Source organism: Armigeres subalbatus, chromosome 3, assembly GCF_024139115.2.
Source record: "Armigeres subalbatus isolate Guangzhou_Male chromosome 3, GZ_Asu_2, whole genome shotgun sequence".
Taxonomy (NCBI): Eukaryota; Metazoa; Arthropoda; class Insecta; order Diptera; family Culicidae; genus Armigeres; species Armigeres subalbatus.
Window position 1 is genome coordinate 138,989,496 of NC_085141.1, and position 19,745 is coordinate 139,009,240.

At 39.7% G+C, this 19,745-nt stretch overlaps 1 protein-coding gene across 5 annotated transcripts in view; it reads left to right on the plus strand.

The window, feature by feature from the left end:
- Positions 1–18,529, plus strand: part of LOC134224902 (ATP-binding cassette sub-family C member 4-like) — a 66,720-nt gene extending 48,191 nt beyond the window's left edge. For all 5 annotated transcript variants that reach the window (XM_062704546.1, XM_062704548.1, XM_062704549.1 and 2 more), the window contains exons 3-9: positions 11,005–11,172; positions 11,245–12,871; positions 12,934–13,346; positions 13,408–13,614; positions 16,479–16,819; positions 16,883–17,822; positions 17,878–18,529. In XM_062704546.1, coding sequence (XP_062560530.1) covers positions 11,005–11,172; positions 11,245–12,871; positions 12,934–13,346; positions 13,408–13,614; positions 16,479–16,819; positions 16,883–17,822; positions 17,878–18,148 — 3,967 coding nt within the window. In that variant the 3' untranslated portion in view covers positions 18,149–18,529. The remainder of the gene's footprint in view (positions 1–11,004; positions 11,173–11,244; positions 12,872–12,933; positions 13,347–13,407; positions 13,615–16,478; positions 16,820–16,882; positions 17,823–17,877) is intronic.
- Positions 18,530–19,745: the final 1,216 nt, after the last annotated feature.

A 19,745-nucleotide genomic window follows, 5' to 3' on the forward strand; every position in this document is an offset into this window, starting at 1 on the left:
ATCTGATGTTCATTTATACTGTGTGTATATGTGTATATGCTGTATATGTGTATACTTATGCTTTTCAATCGTCTAGACCAGCGGTTCTCAACCTGGGGTACATGTACCCCTGGGGGTACCTTATCTGGTCTCTGGGGGTACCTGAAACAAAGACGCGTAATGGCGGATGTTAAATTAAAATTGCAAAAAATCTAACTTTGTGATTGACATCGAAATTTAAAACGACTAGTACTCCTTTATTCAGTATATTTTGTTCATTTGACTACCAGAGAGAATGGAATATTTTTATTCTATTGAGGAAATTTGTCGACCTGAATAACGCCCATTGATATATGTATTGACAATTTATTTTCAAACGTAATAAGCTACTTCGTAATTGGCAAGAACTACTTTTGATCAGTAGCGTTTGAGACAGATTCTATAACATGCATTACGTCCTCATGACCAAAAGGAACTAGCTACGGGACTGCTTGTGACAAAGCAGGCGTAGATTTTAACATATTATTAGAGAGGATTGCAGTGCGAGTTTTCTTCAAAATTAAAACATCGTCACATTTGGCCACATGGATGACGGTTTTCACAAAAATTCCATAGTAGCCCAAGAGTTCCTTAGAGGTTGCACTCTAATTACGAATTCTACTAGCCACATCGGTTTGTCAAGGCAAAACAATAAGCAATCGATGTACAGGAAAAAGCCAAAAAGGCTGATTATCCCATTTTAATGAAGTTGGAATATTCGAACGCAGGAATTCCTCTAGTCCGAATATGGGCTAGAATATAAAAGCTCGTGGCTTTCCGAGAGGCTGATTACAGAAAAATTTTCGAGAACGAATTTTACCGTTGGTCGTAAAACTAGTTCTAGATTCTTGGTAAATCATAAATTACTATGAAGGTTCACGTCACAAACAATGATAAGCAAAAAAATGCATTTTTAAAATACCCTAAAAAACGGAAAATCTCAAATGTTCGTAAATCTATGATTTAGGTAAAGGATAGAAAACTAGAAGAAATTCTACGTCTAATGGTTTCGGATTATTTTAAGCATTGAGTTTCGTCAAATTTTTGCCTATTTTGTTCAACCCCTGTACAATTGTACATAGGGGAACGGTTCGCCATTTCATCTCATAGCTCCTATTTCCATCCCATCAAAAACAAAGAAATGGAAAGGAATTTGGTTTGTTTATTATTTTTGTGATTTTTTTCAGCAGTGAGCACGCATGTTGACAAAAAGAAGTGACGAATTTGGTGTCGTATTTCTTTTTTTAGCGATGAGATTGATATATGTACAGTGAGATTGAGATCGGAACAGTTCCCCTACTTGACTTTTCTAGGCAAACCGAGTCTAATCTCGAAACCAGTCAACTTCAGCATTATCGGCTTTATGGCAATATATAATTTTGCTGAGCTATGGAAGCCCTGGGAGCACATCACCGCATTTTAATCTCTGTTTCTTAATTGAAATTCCAAGATCCTCAATTCTCAAAAGTTCTAACAAAAACTTCTGCTGAGCAGCTGACACCAAGTAATAACCTTTAATATCCTAGAATTTTTATCAGAATTGCAATGTTTTACTCAGAATTCCACATTTTAAAAATATTCTGAAATATTCAAATCTTGAACCTATAAAAAGATCATAATTTAAATATCCTTCCAGAATTTATTATAATTTTGCGTAATATAGTGCTAATGGTTACTTGGGTATAGACTAGACCGGGAATAAAACCTAGCCTCCTTCACTATGATATTGCATCAGAAGACTAAAAGTTTTGGGAACTATTTGATTTCCAACATCGAAAACCTTTCATTGGTAGTGTTGAAAATTTCGTTGTGTACGCATTTGTGTTATAATTAAATCTCAACAGTTTGAAATTAACTCAATTTAATGCGATTATTAGTGTTAGCAAAGTTTAAAATAGCGAAGTCTAAGTGCATAAATGCTTCGGAAGCCCAAAATTATTTTTGAAAATTCAATCGGTTTGATAGAAGCCACGTGAGGATCGAATACGAAATTATTACTTTTACATGCCTCCAGATAAATTTTCAAAAAAAAAACCAGGGGGTACCTCAAGCTATGCAAACCGCTGGTCTAGACGCATGTGCTGTGAAGTGTGGGTTCGATTCCCGACCCGGTAAGGAGAAAGCTTTTCGTAAAGCGCAGAGTTCTCCACTGGTCCACTGGGTGTTGTGTGAATGTTCTGTCCATTGTCTCATGCTAGATGTTAAGTGTTCAGTCTGTGCGACCTCTGAACGTTCTGAACACAGCACACTGTTCAAGAGCACTGACCTAACATAGCAACTTGTATCCTAGGAAAACAAATTCAAGCGACGGTATGCTACACATTTTTCGTCTAATAATGGGCACGTGGGCATCTAACGGATAGAAATCAAGCATGCTCGTATGTTTTTGAATAGTTTCAAATCTAGGGAACCTTCGTAACCATGATCGTTTTTGCTTGCGGACCAGGCGTACCAACCCAGTGCACACTGAACTGTATTCAGAGTTCAAAACTAAGAGCACCAATGCACGCTCTTGGCTCATATTCTGTTCAGGATGCATCTGTGATTATGGCACGATTAGCACTTTAGCTCTTGGAACTTGTTTTGCGATTTGTTACACGTGAATTTTTAATAATCTTTCGAACGGTTCAAAGTTTTCATCAATATTCGTAGTTTCTGAGATATACAGAGTGAAAACATTTTTCGTTTTTGGTCCAATCTTTCTCCCTAGGTTAAATTTCACCCCGAACGACGGTATATACTATTTTTCAAAGATGTAAACCCTTTTCATAACAATTCATAACAAATTTAGTTTTTTGGGTTCTGAGATAATTATGGTTTAGTTTCGGATGAAAAGACACTGAAAATTAAAAATAAAATTTGGACAAAAATAAGTTTTCGTTAGAAAAACTTTTTATTCCTTCTGGGTGCGGCAGAAAAAAAATTTGTTCCATTTCTTGCAAATCCCATTTTCAACTGCTCCAAGCAATGATATCAACATTTTTGAGTTCAGTTATCTTTATAAGGTCCTTTCAAATCAAGTTAGTTAATGTGTCCTGTATATATATTAATAATATCCTCAAGACAACGTCTGAAGCTAGAAACCGCCTTTTGAACCCAGTCCTCCGACATCGACTGCCATGTGCGTCCTGACTTTAGGGTCTTTACGCAGAATGCGATGGTTTGCAGGCTCGTGCTTCAACATACGCCCAAAACAAAATAATCCAACGGATCAAGATCCGGGCTGCTAGGGGGCCACACATCTCTCAACCAAAATTTAATGTTGTCCTTCAGCCATTGTTGGGTTGATTGTAGGGTGACATGGCGCGCCATCCTGCTGCAGGGTAACGTTTTGATCCTAGGAGAATTTGGCTTGGGAACCACTTGATTCTTTAAAATACCGATATACACTTTGGTATTTATTTCATTCCCATATACAATGAAAACAGGCGGCCATTTCAAATTGTTGGACGCCACCAAGCCGAACATCATGACACCAGCCGGATTGGTTTAGAATTTAAACTTCCTTTTCTCCGGAACATCCATAATTTTCTTCGGTGAAATGAACCGGTCCGCGCGGCTGTCGGCCTCAGCATCGATGCTGAAAAGCTTTTCGGGTCGGAGAACAGGTGTGGCATTGCGCACCTCGACTCGAAACGAGCAAACCATGCAACAAGTCATACGAAAGAGATGCGCAATGAGGCCCCAGGATTATATTTTTTGCCTCCTTCAACAATGAAAGCAATCTTTTTGAACAAGTCACTCGTAGTTCCTTTACCCGGACCGTAATCGAGTGGCGTTCTGGAATGTGCATGCAAGTCTTCTTTGATGATTCTCGTATGGATTTGTCCTAAAGTTTGCCTTCTTTGGCATGTTTTCTGATGGAACCCACCAGTTGCGAGCAAACTTTTAACGGACCGATTTGAACACGTTTGGCATACATGCGAAGCGCAGACGTCCACTTCCCGGCTTCCACTGCTTAGAATTATCCTGCAAAGGCATTTTTATGCGATAAACTGTGACCAAATGACACCCTACCACCTTAGCAATCTCATTCGGCGTCTTCTGGGCGAGCAAGAAACTAGTAATCACTTCTTTTGTGAACATGTTTACAAACTTGCAATAAAACAATAACAATCTCCCGTTGCGGCATTTGAAAGTAAACATTCAAACATTTTCGCATTATTTTCTGCCGAATTCTGTATGAACGGTTGGTAGGAATTACCTATTCTTGAAACCAAAACTCGTCCAAATCAAAAGAGGTATTATTTGCAAACCGACTTTAAACTTTTAAAACCGACTTGTTTCAGTGTAAGACTCAATTTAGAATTTTTCAAATATTTTTACTCGAAAATTTAACCGATTTTGCAATAGTCACCCATACAACACTTTTTTATAGGACATTTTTCAGCTTTGAGGCCTGGGTGCTGCGGATAGAGCCGCTTTTCTGCTTCAAGCAAGTAGAGACATTTTTTTTGCAGTTACTTCGCTGTCAAACATTTCCCGCTCTTCGCATTTCTCTTTCCATGCTGCACACAAATGCGCGCGACTCTACATGACTTTACGATGGTTTACATACATTTTTGCTCCAATCAGCTGTTGAATCTCGTGAAGTGCTTTTTAATTGCATTCCTACTAATTTACCACTCGAAATGTAATGTGAAAATATTTGTTACAAAGAATACAAAACTCAAACTAAGTTAATTTTTATTTTTCCCCAAATAATAACCATACTTCTCAATATAGGTGAGCTTATTCTACGAGTGGAGTGACGTGAGATTGCTCGAATGACGTGAGAAGAGTCGTATAGCCCCCAGCCGGATGACACACAGCTATGCTTCTGGCTCCAGCATAAAATTGGGGTTATTATTTTGCTATGGGCGTTATTTTATGATACAATATTGTTACCAAATATTCAAATTTGTTATACACCGTAAGAACCGTGTTGTGTTGAATGACGGTCTTATTACAATAAAATTGAAAATCGAACACATTTTTCACGGCACGGAATACGTGGTACATAATGATAATCGTAATAAATTCATTCAAATTGCTTAACAACAATTACTCCATCACAGAAAATTAGTCCTGAAATGATGTTTTTGTTTACTAATTTTGAATTGTCAGTGGGGCCCACCGCGCGCTAACCCCAGAGATGTTAGCCACCATTTTTTCTCATTGGAGAGATAGGCGATGACAGTAGGGTGATAGCCCCATTTGAATAACATGGTCACCTCACGTGAGAATTGCTAAACTCGACTCAGCTCAAGTCACTCGACTCGTAGAATAAGCCCAAGGATCTGAATCGAACATAACCACAATCTTCAATGTTTGGTTCTGGCACAATAGAAAATTTTGGATTCAGTTTGACAATCAAATTGATTCTATTCGCACCACCCAGGGTGAGGCAGAATTTTTTCGAGCATCAATCTCGATTGCGAGTTTTTGTGATTTCTTCGAACAAAAAAGAATAATTTCATTTCAAATAGACACAATCAAAGTAATCATTAGCACTATATTTCGCCTTTACGGCTATATGGGGCTATTATATGCAGAACCAGTATAAAGCTTGTTTGCTCTGTGATAGCGTTACGTGTCGTCTTTAAATGATTACAGTTTATTTAAATTATTACGATTACCTGGGAATAACAATAAACAATAGTATACGTGCTCGAACATTCGTGATAACATGTTTTGTTTTCGTTAAATGTCACACGCCAACTTTCATCTACTCAGTGGTGACTGAGTAAAACTGTACGGGCCCTCTTTTTTCCACGAAAATGTTACTCTATCTTCATCAAAAGCAGGACTACTCAAAACTATGAGTGAGTAGTGCCACTTTTAATGGAAATTGAGTAAAATTTCCGTGCCAAAAAAGGAGATGGCAATATTATTTCACTCAGTCACAGAGTAGATGAATGTTAGAGTGAATTTTGCATACAGTCGCGATTCGCTGGTTGGGCCACGACCTCGACCCAACTAACGAATTCGGTTTTTAGTTGGGCCAACTGACAGTCATTTGAACACGTGTATTTCGACTTGAACATCACAAATGATGTCCAGTGACGCCCAATCCCGTTTTGCGTGTTTACATTGAATTTTGACGTACGGTTGCTTTTTAGTTGGGCCATGACCCAACCAGCGGAGGCCCAACTAAAAAGTGGCCCACACACCAATTTTTTTTCGCCGAAAATCAGCAAAGTTTTGCTGAATTTTGCCGAGCTGAATGATCAGCAATTAATTCAGCAAAAACAAATTACTGAATGTTTCAGTAAGGTGAACTGTCATTTGGTTTGACGACTATTTACTGAACCATCAGCAAATTCAAAAAGTTTGCTGGAAAATTCAGTAAGTTCGGCCAATGCAGGATTTGACAGCTTCATGCTGATACTTTTCAGCAAAATGCATTATCAGTGTTTTAATCCCGCATAAATTGTTAAAAGAAAAAATATAGTTTGTTTTGTTTTTGCGTTTTTATAATTTATTTGTCTGATTTAAACGTAACATATAATATATACGACATACATGAAATAACGTCCATATTTTCGACGATTTTCTATAACCAGGACGACCAAAATCACACCGCATCACAGGAAGACATTTGTTTGCTTTGGCTGAAAAATATTTAAATTGATTTCACATAAATTATCTTTCTTAATCTCAAATATGTGATACATTACATGGCATACTTACAGGACTCATGTTGTATAAAACGTACTTTTCAATATTTATATATTTGAGCCAAACTTTGAGGGACACGAAAGCCGCAGTAATTATCACCTTTTCCACGAAACTGATGGCTGTTTTTTTTAATGTTTGACAGTTAATGGAAAATACTGAACAATCAGTAAATTCGAAAAGTAAACTGATTTTCAGCAAATACGAATCAATTTAAAGTCAGTATACTGACTTTCAGTCACACCAAAATCTTAAATAGTGTTTCAGCAAAATGTTTTACTGAAAATCAATCAGCAATTTGGTAGCTTACTGAAAGTCAGTAATTTGATTTGTCTCCACTGAAAATCAGCATACTTCTCTCGATTACTGATGGCTCAGCATTTCCCATCTACTTGACAGTTTAGAGAGAAGTAGCCATTTTGTTTATTTTAGAACAGGAGCGGTTTTATCTGGTGTTATTAAAGTTCAACATTTAATTTCGCTCAATACAACATGATTCCTGTGAGTATTACATCTAATAAATAAAATTGTATGTGTGTATATATTTACATAAAGCTAATGTAGAATAATCATTGTTCTTTTTTCAGCAAATCTCATCGAAAAGGACGTCCAGCATTTCAGGCCATTACAATCATAGAAAACCCAAGGAGAATGACATAAGTTTTCTAAGCTGAAAAATCCCTAAAAAGACTGCACATCCCGCAAAAAGTCGCACGAAATATTCCGTCTTTTATGTGGAATATGCAGTCTTTCGGGATTTTTCGGCTTGGAAAAACTTGCGTCGTTCCCTTGGTCGTTCCCCTGTAAAAAACAAAAAAAGGAGTATCTTTTCCTATAAATTGTTTTTGAATGTTTAATTAATTTCTTTGTTAATAAATATATAAATATTTAAAAAAAACACTTGGTCAATAATTTTGAAGATCGAAAAAGCTGAAGATATCAGCGTTTAGATGTATTTTGCTGAATTTAATCAGCATGTTGCTGTCAAATTCTGTAATGGCCAAAACCTACGGAATTTTCAGCAAACTTTTTGTATTTGCTGATTATTCAGTAAATAGTTGTCAAATGGAATGACAGCTTGACCCGCTGAAATTTTCAGTAATTTCTTTTTGCTGAAATGATTACTGATCGTTCAGCTCGGCAAAATTCAGCAAAATTATGCTGATTTTCGGCGAAAAAAATTTGGTGTGTAAGCTTTGAATTTGCTGGTGGTTTTTCAGCATATCATTTCGATGAAATACTTTTCAAGAAATTGGTGTACAAGTATTAAAATCCCAGCGAATCCCGACTGTATTGTGCATTTAGACCAAAACTGTTTGCATGACGCATGGGGAACTGGCAGCTAGGCCCACTTCCGACGAGATTCACACGGAAAAATGAAATAAATATGCAGCACTGCACGGTGTTATCTGCTACAAAATCGAGCTTGTTTTGTCGCTGACAACGTCGCCGGCATCAGATTGAAGTTCGGAGGTCGATTTCCACACTTCCGAACGGTCTTTCGACAATGTGTTGGTGACAAACTCAAATTTTGTTTTGACGTTCATGATGTCGGAAGTAAGTTCGGGAGTAAACGCTGACGGCCACTCGTGGAAAACTGGATGGAAAAATCTTCCTAACAAAATGTTCCCCTAACACGGGGGGTCCCGTAGCGTAGTTGGCTACACGTTCGCCTTTCAAGCGAATGGTCATGGTTTCGATTCCCAGCCCCTCCACCAAAACCCTCGTCAGTCGCCGGATGCGCAGCCTATGCGGTGGCGTATTGGGGTGCACGCCTCACCGTCACGGCTGCCTGATGACGACTGACAACTTGTTCTTCTCGGGGTCATTCCTCCAACGTAATCCGGATAAATGGCAACCGGACAATGCAACGATCATTGGATACACGACATGGACAAAACGAACACAATGGACTCATGACGAGATAGACCAGCAACGACAACAAACGATCTAAAAATCTCGGCACAGTAGCGGTTAAGTAACACAGAGTGCCTATCAAATAAATAAAGGAATAAAAAAATAAAAGATGTTCCCCAGTCTGCTTTTCCTACTTCTCGTTTTGGAGAGTATTTTCACAGATTTTTCCTACTGGCCACGAGTTCGTGCAAAATTTTTGTTGAATTTATGACAGAGTTAAATTGTTGTCAATGTGATGGAATTTATATTGTCACGTTTTTTTTTACTTGGTATCCATTGACTACAAAAAAGCTTTCGACCGTCTCAATCATGAGAAAATATGGGGCACCCTGATACGCAAGGGGGTCCTTGAGAAAATCATCGACCTCATCGAGGCACAGTACAAAGCCTTCTCATGTAGGGTGCTGCACAATAGGGTCTTGTCCGACCCTATCCGGGTCGTAGCTGATGTGAGGCTGTAACGGGAAGCTTTCGAGTTGGAATTGTTCTTTTATTTCCGTTTAACTAGCTTCACTTAAGCACCAAGCTAGACGACCTAGATCTCTTGCTTGTGAAGCAGCAAGATAAGATAACTAGAGATATAAGATATCCTCGCTCAACGGCGCTCTGATATGCAGAATAAGCGCATCGACCTTGCCGAGCGCTCCTCTTCGGCAGGATTAGTCATAAACGTCAACAAAACCAAATCGTTGGATGTAAACACGGCAACCCCTTCCAACATCACTGTAGCTGGTAGAGAATGTTGAATGCTTCCAATATCTTGGTAGCCAAATGGCGTCAGACGGGGGTACGTGGAGTGCAGTGCGTTTAGCTTTGGTTCACGGTCAATCGCACCTACCAGAATATCGTCGATTACGATGAGGAACAGTAACGGTGATAGAATACATCCTTGCATCGATCTTCTCCTGAATTCGGGCTTTGATAATGATTTGATAACTTTGCATAGAACTTTGAGAACGGTACACAGCAACATAATGCCTCACCAGTTATCGCATACAGTCAGGTCACCCTTTTTGGAAACCTTCACTAAGATACCTTGTATCCAGTCGACCGGGAAAGTTGCGATGTCCCAGATATTACGAAATAAACGATGCAATAGTTGAGCGGATGTCATGGGGTCAGCATTGAGCATCTCGGCTGATATGCGATCGACCCCTGGGGTTTTATTCAATTTCATGCTTTGTATGGCTGTTTGAATCTCTAGCAATGATGGAGCTTCGGTATTGACGCGTGTTATACGTCGGCTCCTAGGCAGATCATGTGCTCGAACCAGCGTATGTTTTTGCATAGTTCCAAATCTAAGGAATCTTAGTTACCATGATCGTTTTGCTTGCGTACCAACCCAGTGAACTCTGAACTGTGTTCAGAGTTCAAAACTAAGAACACCAATGCACGCTCTTGGCTCATGTTCTGTTCAGGATGCATCTCTGGTCAATAATTGACCATTCGCGTCTTTCACAGGTATCTTTGCATTCATCTTCGCATTCATCTTTACTTCCTTCTCCAGAGTCGAGTATCGTTGACTGGCTAAGACTTTGGCTCCTCTGGTTTTTGATCGCTCTATCGCGGCTTTGTCTTCTCTTCTCTCCTCTATCTTCCTCCAGGTCTCATTGGTGATCCATTGTTTTCTCTGTGTGATGGCGGTCCAATGGTCTTCCACGTTACCTTCCGGAATACCTGCAGCACCGTTCTGCATACCTGCAGAACCGTCTTCCAACCCTCTCCTCCTGCCGACGAATCCGCGCAATGCGCAGGCGTATATCGTCGATGAGGAGGTGATGATCAGACGCGATATCGACTCGGCACTACGTTTATTCCGTACATCAAGAAGACTCTGTTTCCATTTTCGGCTGATGCAGATGTGGTCGATTTGATTTTTTATAATGTTATCACAGGAGACCCACGTGACCTTGTGAACCGGTCGATGAGAGAAGAGCGATCCCCCGATCACCATGTCGTTATTATCACAGAATTTTGCCAACAGCTTTCCGTTTTTGCTCATTTATCGGAGACCATGGCGTCCCATAATGCGCTCATGGTTCGAATTGTCGGATCCGATCTTCGCATTGAAGTCGCCCAAACAGATCTTGATATCACCCTTCGGAATTCTATCTACGGCAGCACAGAAGCGTTTTAAATATTCAGATTTGAAAGTTTCTACGTCAATCATAATCATACACATAACATCGATTCTACGGGACTATTTTTACGAACACATTTTTACATAGACAAATATAGCTTCATCTCGTCAAGCAGAGAAAATTGGTTTAAAATGTTTGAATGTTTGATATTTCTATGAAAAAAATATTTTCGATTGAAATTATGATTTTACGTTTTTTTTTAATATCATCGCATCTCTACCAACTCTATACCAACTCATACTGATAAATATGTTTCCGATCTCCCTTCCAGGAAATGGTTCGAACAACAGTCCGGCAAGGGTCGACCGTCGCTGGTCAAGGCGATTTTCAAAACCTTCTGGTGGGAGTACACTATACTCGGTTTCATCTGCGTTGTGAACGATATCTTCATTCGATTGGCCCAACCAATCTTCCTCGGTTGGTTGCTGCAGTACTTTCGGTTAGTTCAGCCAACCCATACATGAATGGAACTAAGTACTAATGCCATGTATCTCTTCTTCCGCATCAATAGGAAGGAAACCGATGTAACACGGGAAAGCGCAATGTATTACGCCGCTGCCATCGTCATACTAAACGCACTTAGCGTGGTAACAATCAACCAATATATTCTGGGCAGCTTCCAGAACGGAATGAAGGTGAGAATTGCAATGTGCAGCGTGATATACCGGAAAGCATTGCGGCTATCGCGGACGGCCTTGGGCGACACGGCATCCGGCAAGGTGGTCAACCTGTTGTCGAACGATGTCAACCGGTTCGATATCGTGTCGGTTTTCCTACATTCGATGTGGTCCGCTCCTCTGTTGAGCATTGTCGTCGGAGTGTTGCTGTACATCGAAATCGGAGTGGCAGGCCTGATCGGAATGATTGTAATCTTCATTGTGACACCGATTCAGGCATACACTGGCAAGTTGACTTCCCGGTTCCGACTGCAAACGGCGCTGAGAACTGACGAACGAATCCGGTTGATGGACGAAATCATTTCGGGTATTCAAGTCATCAAGATGTATGCCTGGGAAAAGCCATTTGCGCAGCTGATTAGGCTGGCAAGAAGAATGGAGTTGAAGATTGTAACCAAGAGTGCATATGTGCGAGGATTGTACATGACGTTCCTGCTGTTCACTACTAGAATGGCGCTGTTTTGTACAATGATGGCAATGGTTTTGTTGGGCAATGATCTAACGGCTGCTAAGGTATTTGTAGTGTCTACTTACTTCGCTATTTTGGCAAACACTATGTCAGCCATGTTTGTGCGCGGTATTGCGGAAATCGCAGAGGCGCTGGTCGCCATGAAGCGCTTGCAACGCTTTTTAGAGTATGAGGAGAAGGAGGGAGAAAATGCGGGGGCCAAGGAGAAGTTCCTCGACGATATTGGAGCCAACGGAGATGTTTCTGAAAAACAGAAGCTGATCGAGTCGGATACACAGCTGCCACCGAATGTGGCGATTTCAATGAAAAATGTTACTGCTCGTTGGGGAGCGGTGAAGCGCCAGGATGCACCCCCAAGTAAGAATGGAAATGTTCCGAAGATCGTCGAAACAGTTCAGAAGATGGATGAACTGGATGAATCCTGGAAAACCGCTACGCTGTCAAACCTGAACGTTGATTTCCGTAAGGGTATTTTGATAGGGATAATTGGTCCGGTAGGGGCGGGTAAGTCATCATTATTACAAGCAATGTTGAAAGAGCTTCCATTAGAAACGGGAACAATCGTTCATAAAGGAAAGCTCGCTTATGTAAGTCAGGAAGCGTGGGTATTTGCTGGAACAGTGCGCCAGAATATTCTGTTTGGTCAACCGATGGAGAAGGATCGATATGATGCCGTTGTGAAGGCTTGTGCTTTGATAAGGGATTTTGAACAGTTGCCGCACGGCGATAAGACAATCATAGGCGAACGTGGAGCAGCCTTATCCGGGGGACAGAAAGCAAGAATTAGTTTAGCTCGGGCAGTTTATCGAAGGGCCGACATATTCCTTATGGACGACCCGCTCAGCGCCGTGGATGCCCACGTAGGTCGGCATTTGTTCGATACCTGTATAGGTCCTCGAGGACGCCTAGGGAAGTTGAAGACTACGAGGATCTTGATTACCCATCAGGTGCACTTCCTGAAGGAAGCCGACTGGGTTGTAGTGATGAATGAGGTTAATACTTCCAAATTGTTTCAAAAAATTTCATAACTAAATATGTTTTTCACATCTTCTAGGGTAAAATAACAATGCAGGGAACACCTTACGATCTGTCACAGAATGGAATAGACTTCGTAGAGCTGCTGGAAAAATTCGAGGAGGAAGCCGGTGATGGAGACAGTTCAATCATGACGTCGGACAGGCGAAGTCGTCGCGGATCGCGTGAATCTTCAAGATCTTTTGTTTCCTCTCATCAGTCGATAGATGATCTCACCGAGGATGAACAGCACGAAAAGGGAGAAAAGGAGAAATCTAGAACACCAGAACCTGATCAAAACATGGAACAGAGCTCCAAGGGTACCGTTCAGGGATCGGTTCTTCTCAATTACATTAGATGTGGTGCCAATCCTGTGATAATAATTATATTGTTCTTCCTGTTTTTGGGAACACAGCTAGCGGCCAGTGGAGCAGATTTCTGGGTTGCATTTTGGTGAGTTTTACGCAACTCGTAGTCAAGCGATTTGGTTATTAATAGTTTTCTAACATTGCAGGACATCGCAGGAAGAGCAACGTATATTCCTAAGGCACAACGACAGCGATGTTAGTGAATCGTTTGGAAGGACCAACGATTCTTCTATTCTCGAAGATGTTCTACCAGCGGTAGATAATTCCTATATCTCGTCACTCCGAAGTACGGAATTCTGTATGGCAGTTCACGGAGCTTTGGTGATTAGCATATTTCTAGTGGCAATTTCGCGGTAAGTTTTGAAAATAATATTTTTCAATGCTGCCCATGATCTCATAGTTGACGTAACAAATATTTAAACCTTTAACGAATTTGACTTACGGCGTTCACCGCTCTAATAATGATACATCGCTTGTTAAAACCTCATTCGAGTATTTTTTTTTTTTTTTTTTTTTTTTCGAGAGTTGACCAGTTGTAGTCTTAATAGACTGGTATCTCGGCTGGGCTCTCCATGTGATACACAATACTAGCAGACGACTCAAGCTATGTTGCTCACTAGGTCACTGCGGCCTGGGTTTGTATTGTGATCATACCGATACATTATTCTTTCTATCTACAGTCTGTCAATTATAAACCGAACAAATAATGGAAGCTCAACATGTACAAAGATGTTTTCTGAATAAGTAGTTAACATGTAAATTTAATTATTAGTTACTTGGAGCCGACATTCAATACCTAATAGTAGTCTATGTTGACAACGGGTGGTACTGTTGCCATTTCCAAGTAACAATTTCGAATAAAGATGAAATGATATCATTCTGGTAGGGTAGTTTCAAAATAGATTAATTTAAGTATTATTGTAATAAATGGACACATTGAAGAGCTTCCTTATTTTAATACGGTTGAGTATCGGATGTTTGTCAATACGTCGTCGAGTTAATTGTATCCTATCAGTCACAGTAATGTCATATGTTAAAGTTTCAGTAGTCTAATAGTGATCATTATACAAAATTTCTGTCCAGTTGTTCCGTAATTGCTTTTTTGGTCAAGTTCTATTCCTTTTCTAATATTCAAACCTTTATTATTTATTAAAATAATGAGGTCTAAAATTCAGTTATTCAGATTCAGGGTATACAATATTCAATATAATAGTGGATGAACGCATCATATGGTCTATCCTCATTTCCGTAAGTGGTCAAGTTATTAGTCTTGTAGCAATAATAGTGGTACTAGTTATTCTCTATCTTGTGAGTGCAATGGTCTCAATTAACTATTCTAAACAGAACTCTGTCTCTTGTCTTTCTGTCCACCGATGGTCATGTATTTATTTTCGTTTTTTATTATTTATTTGATATCATTAAATTTCAGTCATTTATTTTACTATCGGTCATTTATTTTATTATAAGGTAAAGGTCAGCGAATTTGTCTTAATACGAGAAACACTAAGTTATGTCCCCTATATATCCGCTAATTTTTCTAACTAACCTAATAGAAGGAAGAGAGAAACAGTTTTTTTTGCGTTGATTTATGCAGCATGCAGAGACTAAAATAAAAAGATTATCGAGAAGATATAATAGATACATTCACTATCTGCAATGCCTAATTAGTAAATCTACAAATTCTACTTTTCACTACTAAAATTCTACTTCAGCTATACGGGTACAAAATGAATTATTGTTAGCTACTACTACAAGTATAAATAGATGTATGCTATTTGGATAAGCGTTTGTTTCAGGGTCTTGTTAGTATTAGAGTTATGTTAGTTAGACCCCTACTGAGCCCTGCCGGCACCTCCAAATTTACCAATAGGCAGTTGTTGTTAGATCAAAGCGACACTAACTATTAGTTAACTTGGAGGCATGGTACCTCAAGTGTTTGGTATAACTGTTGACCTTATTTAAGTAAGATGTGATAAAAGTTTCTCTACGGAGCTTATTTTCAAACCATTACCATTAAAATAACGATATTCTTGTAAAGGAGATATAAAAAATGGAAAAATATCTTAATTTTTTAATTTAGTGTTGAACTTAACCTTTGTTTGAAAAAAGCACTCTATTAAACAACAAAAATAAAAATAAAATAAAAATCTTTTTAAGACACTTGAAATATCAACGTCAAGCCCCTTATCCATGGACAGGGTAAAACCTCATTCAAGTGTTTACGGGTATAAATGTTTTAGATTTCCAATGTTTGGCCTTAAATCCAAATGGTTTTCTATGCCTTCTTCTTCTTCTTCTTCTTCTTTGTTGGCATGGTCTTGCTTTGTAGCCGCGCATCTTATGGCTAAACTCAAAGTCAAAAGAATTTCTTTTAAAATGCAGATTTTTTCTTGGAATTCAGAGGAATTTCTCGTAGGCTTGAGCTTGAGCTTGAGCTTGATTGACTAATCGTAGTTGCTACTCCATTATGACCAGATCAGCTGTTCTTGCACAGGGAACCAACAGATGTTTGCTTGGGACTAGCACACATCTTCAATGTACAAGTACTGGTGATCTCATTTGTTAGGTCATACTGGCGCCTGCCACGTCAGAATGCAAGTCAATGTAGGGAAGGGGGAGGAAATGATGATGCAATCACTCGCCCACTGCAAGCCGAATATACCTCTGCACTTGCCACGAGTTCATGCGGAATTTGTTGAAATTTCTGGGTTAGGTTGGAGAGGCAGGGGTCCGTCTTGGTTAACGAGCTGCCAATGTGATAGATAGGAGAAGGTAACTGATGGAATTTCTAATTGGATGTAGGAAACGAGCTCTATAGTTCATTTCCAATTCTAGCAGATTACTGTTAGAATACTCAAGTTGAAAGTATAGGAATAGTAATGGAAACGGTATGGAAGTCCATTTCCAGTTCTAGCGATTGCTAGAACATGAGAAATAAAGAGAAAGATAATAAGTAGGAGAATGGAACGGACCTGGGATTGAACCCACGACCTCCTGCGTATGAGGCAGAAGCAGTAGCCATATGACTACCAAGCCCGCTATAGTAATTCAGAGGAATTTCTCGTGGGAACGCAAAAGAATTTCCCGTGGGAGTTAAAAAATGTACCTTTCCTTAAGTTTTCTAGAAGTTCGGAGGTTCGACTGCGAAAACATTGACAACTGAATTACGACAATAAATGTTGCGCCCAAAATTCTAACATCAATCTCGTTTTTGCAGATCCATCAGCTTCTACCGAACGTCAATTCGTGCATCGCAGAACCTGCACGATTCCATGTTTAAGGGAGTCGTTTCAACTTCGATGCGGTTCTATGACACGAACCCATCGGGGCGCATTCTGAACCGGTTCTCCAAGGATATGGGAGCAGTAGACGAACTGCTGCCGAAAGCAATTCTCGACGCAACGCAAATCCTCCTCAATATGAGCGGTACAATTATCGTCACCGTAATCGTAAATCCGATGTTTTTGATTCCACTAGCAGTACTTGGAGTGCTGTTTATTTTTCTTAGGAAGATTTATCTCAAAACATCGAAAAACATTAAGCGGCTCGAAGGAATCAGTAAGCACGTTCGATTGATTTAGTTCCGACCAGATTATGTATTGTACCATCTTCTAATTGCAGCACGATCTCCAGTCTTCTCGCATCTAGCAGCATCGTTAGCAGGGTTGCCAACGATTCGTGCCTTCGCTGCTCAAAAGGAATTGATCAAGGAATTCGATTCCCATCAGGATATCCATACTGCAGCCTTCTACATGTTCATCACCAGCAGCACAGCGTTCGGTTTTGCATTAGATCTTATGTGTTTAGTTTTCTTCTTCATCGTAGTATTTAGTTTTCTCGTGTTGGAATCAAACGTCTTGGGAGACCGAGTAGGGTTGGCCATCACTCAAGCCATGGCCCTGACCGGCATGATGCAGTGGGGTATCCGACAGAGTGCGGAAGTAGCCAACTTCATGATGTCTGTTGAGCGTTTGCTCGAGTACCGAGATCTGCAACCAGAAAAACAACCAGAGCAGGCCAGAATATTAAACAAGAGCTGGCCGGAAGCCGGACGTATTTGCTTCAAAAATGTTTCTTATCGGTACTTTGAAGGTGGAAATCTGGTACTGAAGAATCTTGACTTTGAGATCAATCCGATGGAGAAAATCGGAATCGTGGGACGAACTGGAGCCGGAAAATCTTCATTGATTGGTGCTCTTTTCCGCTTAGCCCAAGTCGAGGGTGATATCCTCATAGACGGGGTGAATTCCGGGGAAATCTACCTGGAAAGCTTGCGTTCAAAGATCTCAATCATTCCTCAAGATCCAGTCCTATTTTCTGGCACACTCAGGAAAAATCTGGATCCATTCGAAGATTACCCCGACTCGTATCTTTGGGATGCTTTGGGGCAAGTCGAGCTGAAGGATATCGCCAACGGACCATTAGGTCTACAAATGGCTGTTGCCGCTGGCGGTGCAAACTTCAGCGTAGGACAACGACAACTGATCTGTTTGGCTCGTGCCATTTTAAGAAGCAACCGCGTCCTGGTATTGGACGAAGCCACTGCAAACGTTGATCCAAAGTAAGTATTACTCTGCGACAATTGCCTCAGTTATACTGAACATCGTTTTTTTTAGCACCGATCGACTAATTCAGGAGACAATCCGCGTCAAATTCGCCGAATGTACCGTGCTGACAATCGCTCACCGTCTCAACACCATTATGGACTCGGACCGCGTCTTGGTCATGGATGCGGGCGAATCTGTCGAATTCGGCACACCACATGATCTGCTACAGATGCCGGTGGGCATCTTTAAAGAAATGGTCCTCGCTACCGGACCATCGGAATCCGAAAGACTTATTCAAATTGCCAAACAGAAGCACGATGAAATCGGGGCCAATCAATAGATGTGATCAAACATTCAACGAGAGAATTCAGACAAAAGTACAAAAAGTGTCCTTATGAATATTTGTTTAAAACAAGTGATTCCGTACGCAATCAGGAACCAAATCATTTCCCCAGTTGATAAAGTCTCATTTGGCTAAGAATCTACAACCAGGAGGTTGAATAATACTTCATTTTACTTAAAATTACTTAATTTAATACATTATCACCGAGACGTTACATATTTATCGAAACGAAAAGACCCAAGCTTTCCTATCACATTATTTTTTATTGTTAAGGCTTATTATATTATATTATATTATAGTATGCAATGTCGATGTGTAATACGAACTAATTACAAACTCCGATGTTCATTTACATTAATAAATTACCTACCTAAACTATTGTTTGATAAACAAATCAAATACAAAATTTCGAAAGATTTCCCATATTAAGATCTGTACGATGACATTTGGTATGTAGATATATGAAATAATTTCATTTGGACAGATTAGTGGAATTGAATCACTCATAAAACTGGCTCTTTAATTCTGATTTACGTGATGCTTGGTTTATATCAAGCTAGTGAAAAAGTAAAAAGGAAAAATAAATGCATTCATTTTTGTATCAGTTCAAATGAATCGAATTTTGTTGGTCTCATGTCATATTCCTATTTGAATTATGAAAAGTCACTTAAATCGCGTAATCCAAGCTTTAGGTACCTTTATATCATATCGGGCCGACTTGCACTCGTAAAATAACAATCAACTCAATAATCCATTTATGCCGACATCAAGCTGCGGGCTGCTCTAAACCGTTCGGCGTCCTGCTGCCAATTGAGCTTAATTCAATCGGATTGTTACGATATTGAGACGCGTGTGCTCTACAATGGAGAGCGCGAGCGCACTGTCATTCATAGTGGAGCTAGAACTATCTGTACCATTAATGATATCGCAGATGAACAAATTTATAAACATTTTTTTTCGCAGCCAATTCATTTTGATATTCACCAGTGCTGCAATTTATCATTTTCATTGGGAGATATCACGCGGTCCATTGACTGTATTCAGAAAGCATGACTGAAAAAATAATTTCAGCAATATTTTTGAAACACTTCTAAAGCAAAAATTAGTTTAGTATTCTGCAGAAATTTGCCATCTTTATGTCATGGGCAGTTCTTTAGCTAATTCACAGTCAGAGTGCTGCAGTCACCCTGCAATGTGTGGGTTGATTTTGTATTAAATCACGATACAATGAAGTTAAATAATTAGTGCTTGACGGATCGTCGGGCACTTGTAGTACGCGTCGTTTCTATAGAAAAAGCTTGATTCTGTGGTATGTGGAGTACGCAGGGTTTGCAAAAATAACTCTTAATAGAAAATAAACAACGAGAGAGGCAGAAAACTCTATGAATCATTATAAGTTATGAAAAACAGAATTGGATACAACCGTCTAAGACGAATTAAGTACTCTCCATTTAATTCCACCAATTATTTTCGATATCTTTGCAGATACGTATTTCGACCACAACTGTGTGTGGTCGAAACCGTCTTCAGTGTCTCGTACTTGACTCGACTTGTCCAAATACAATGTTTGTCCTGAAGACCAACGAAAATTTCA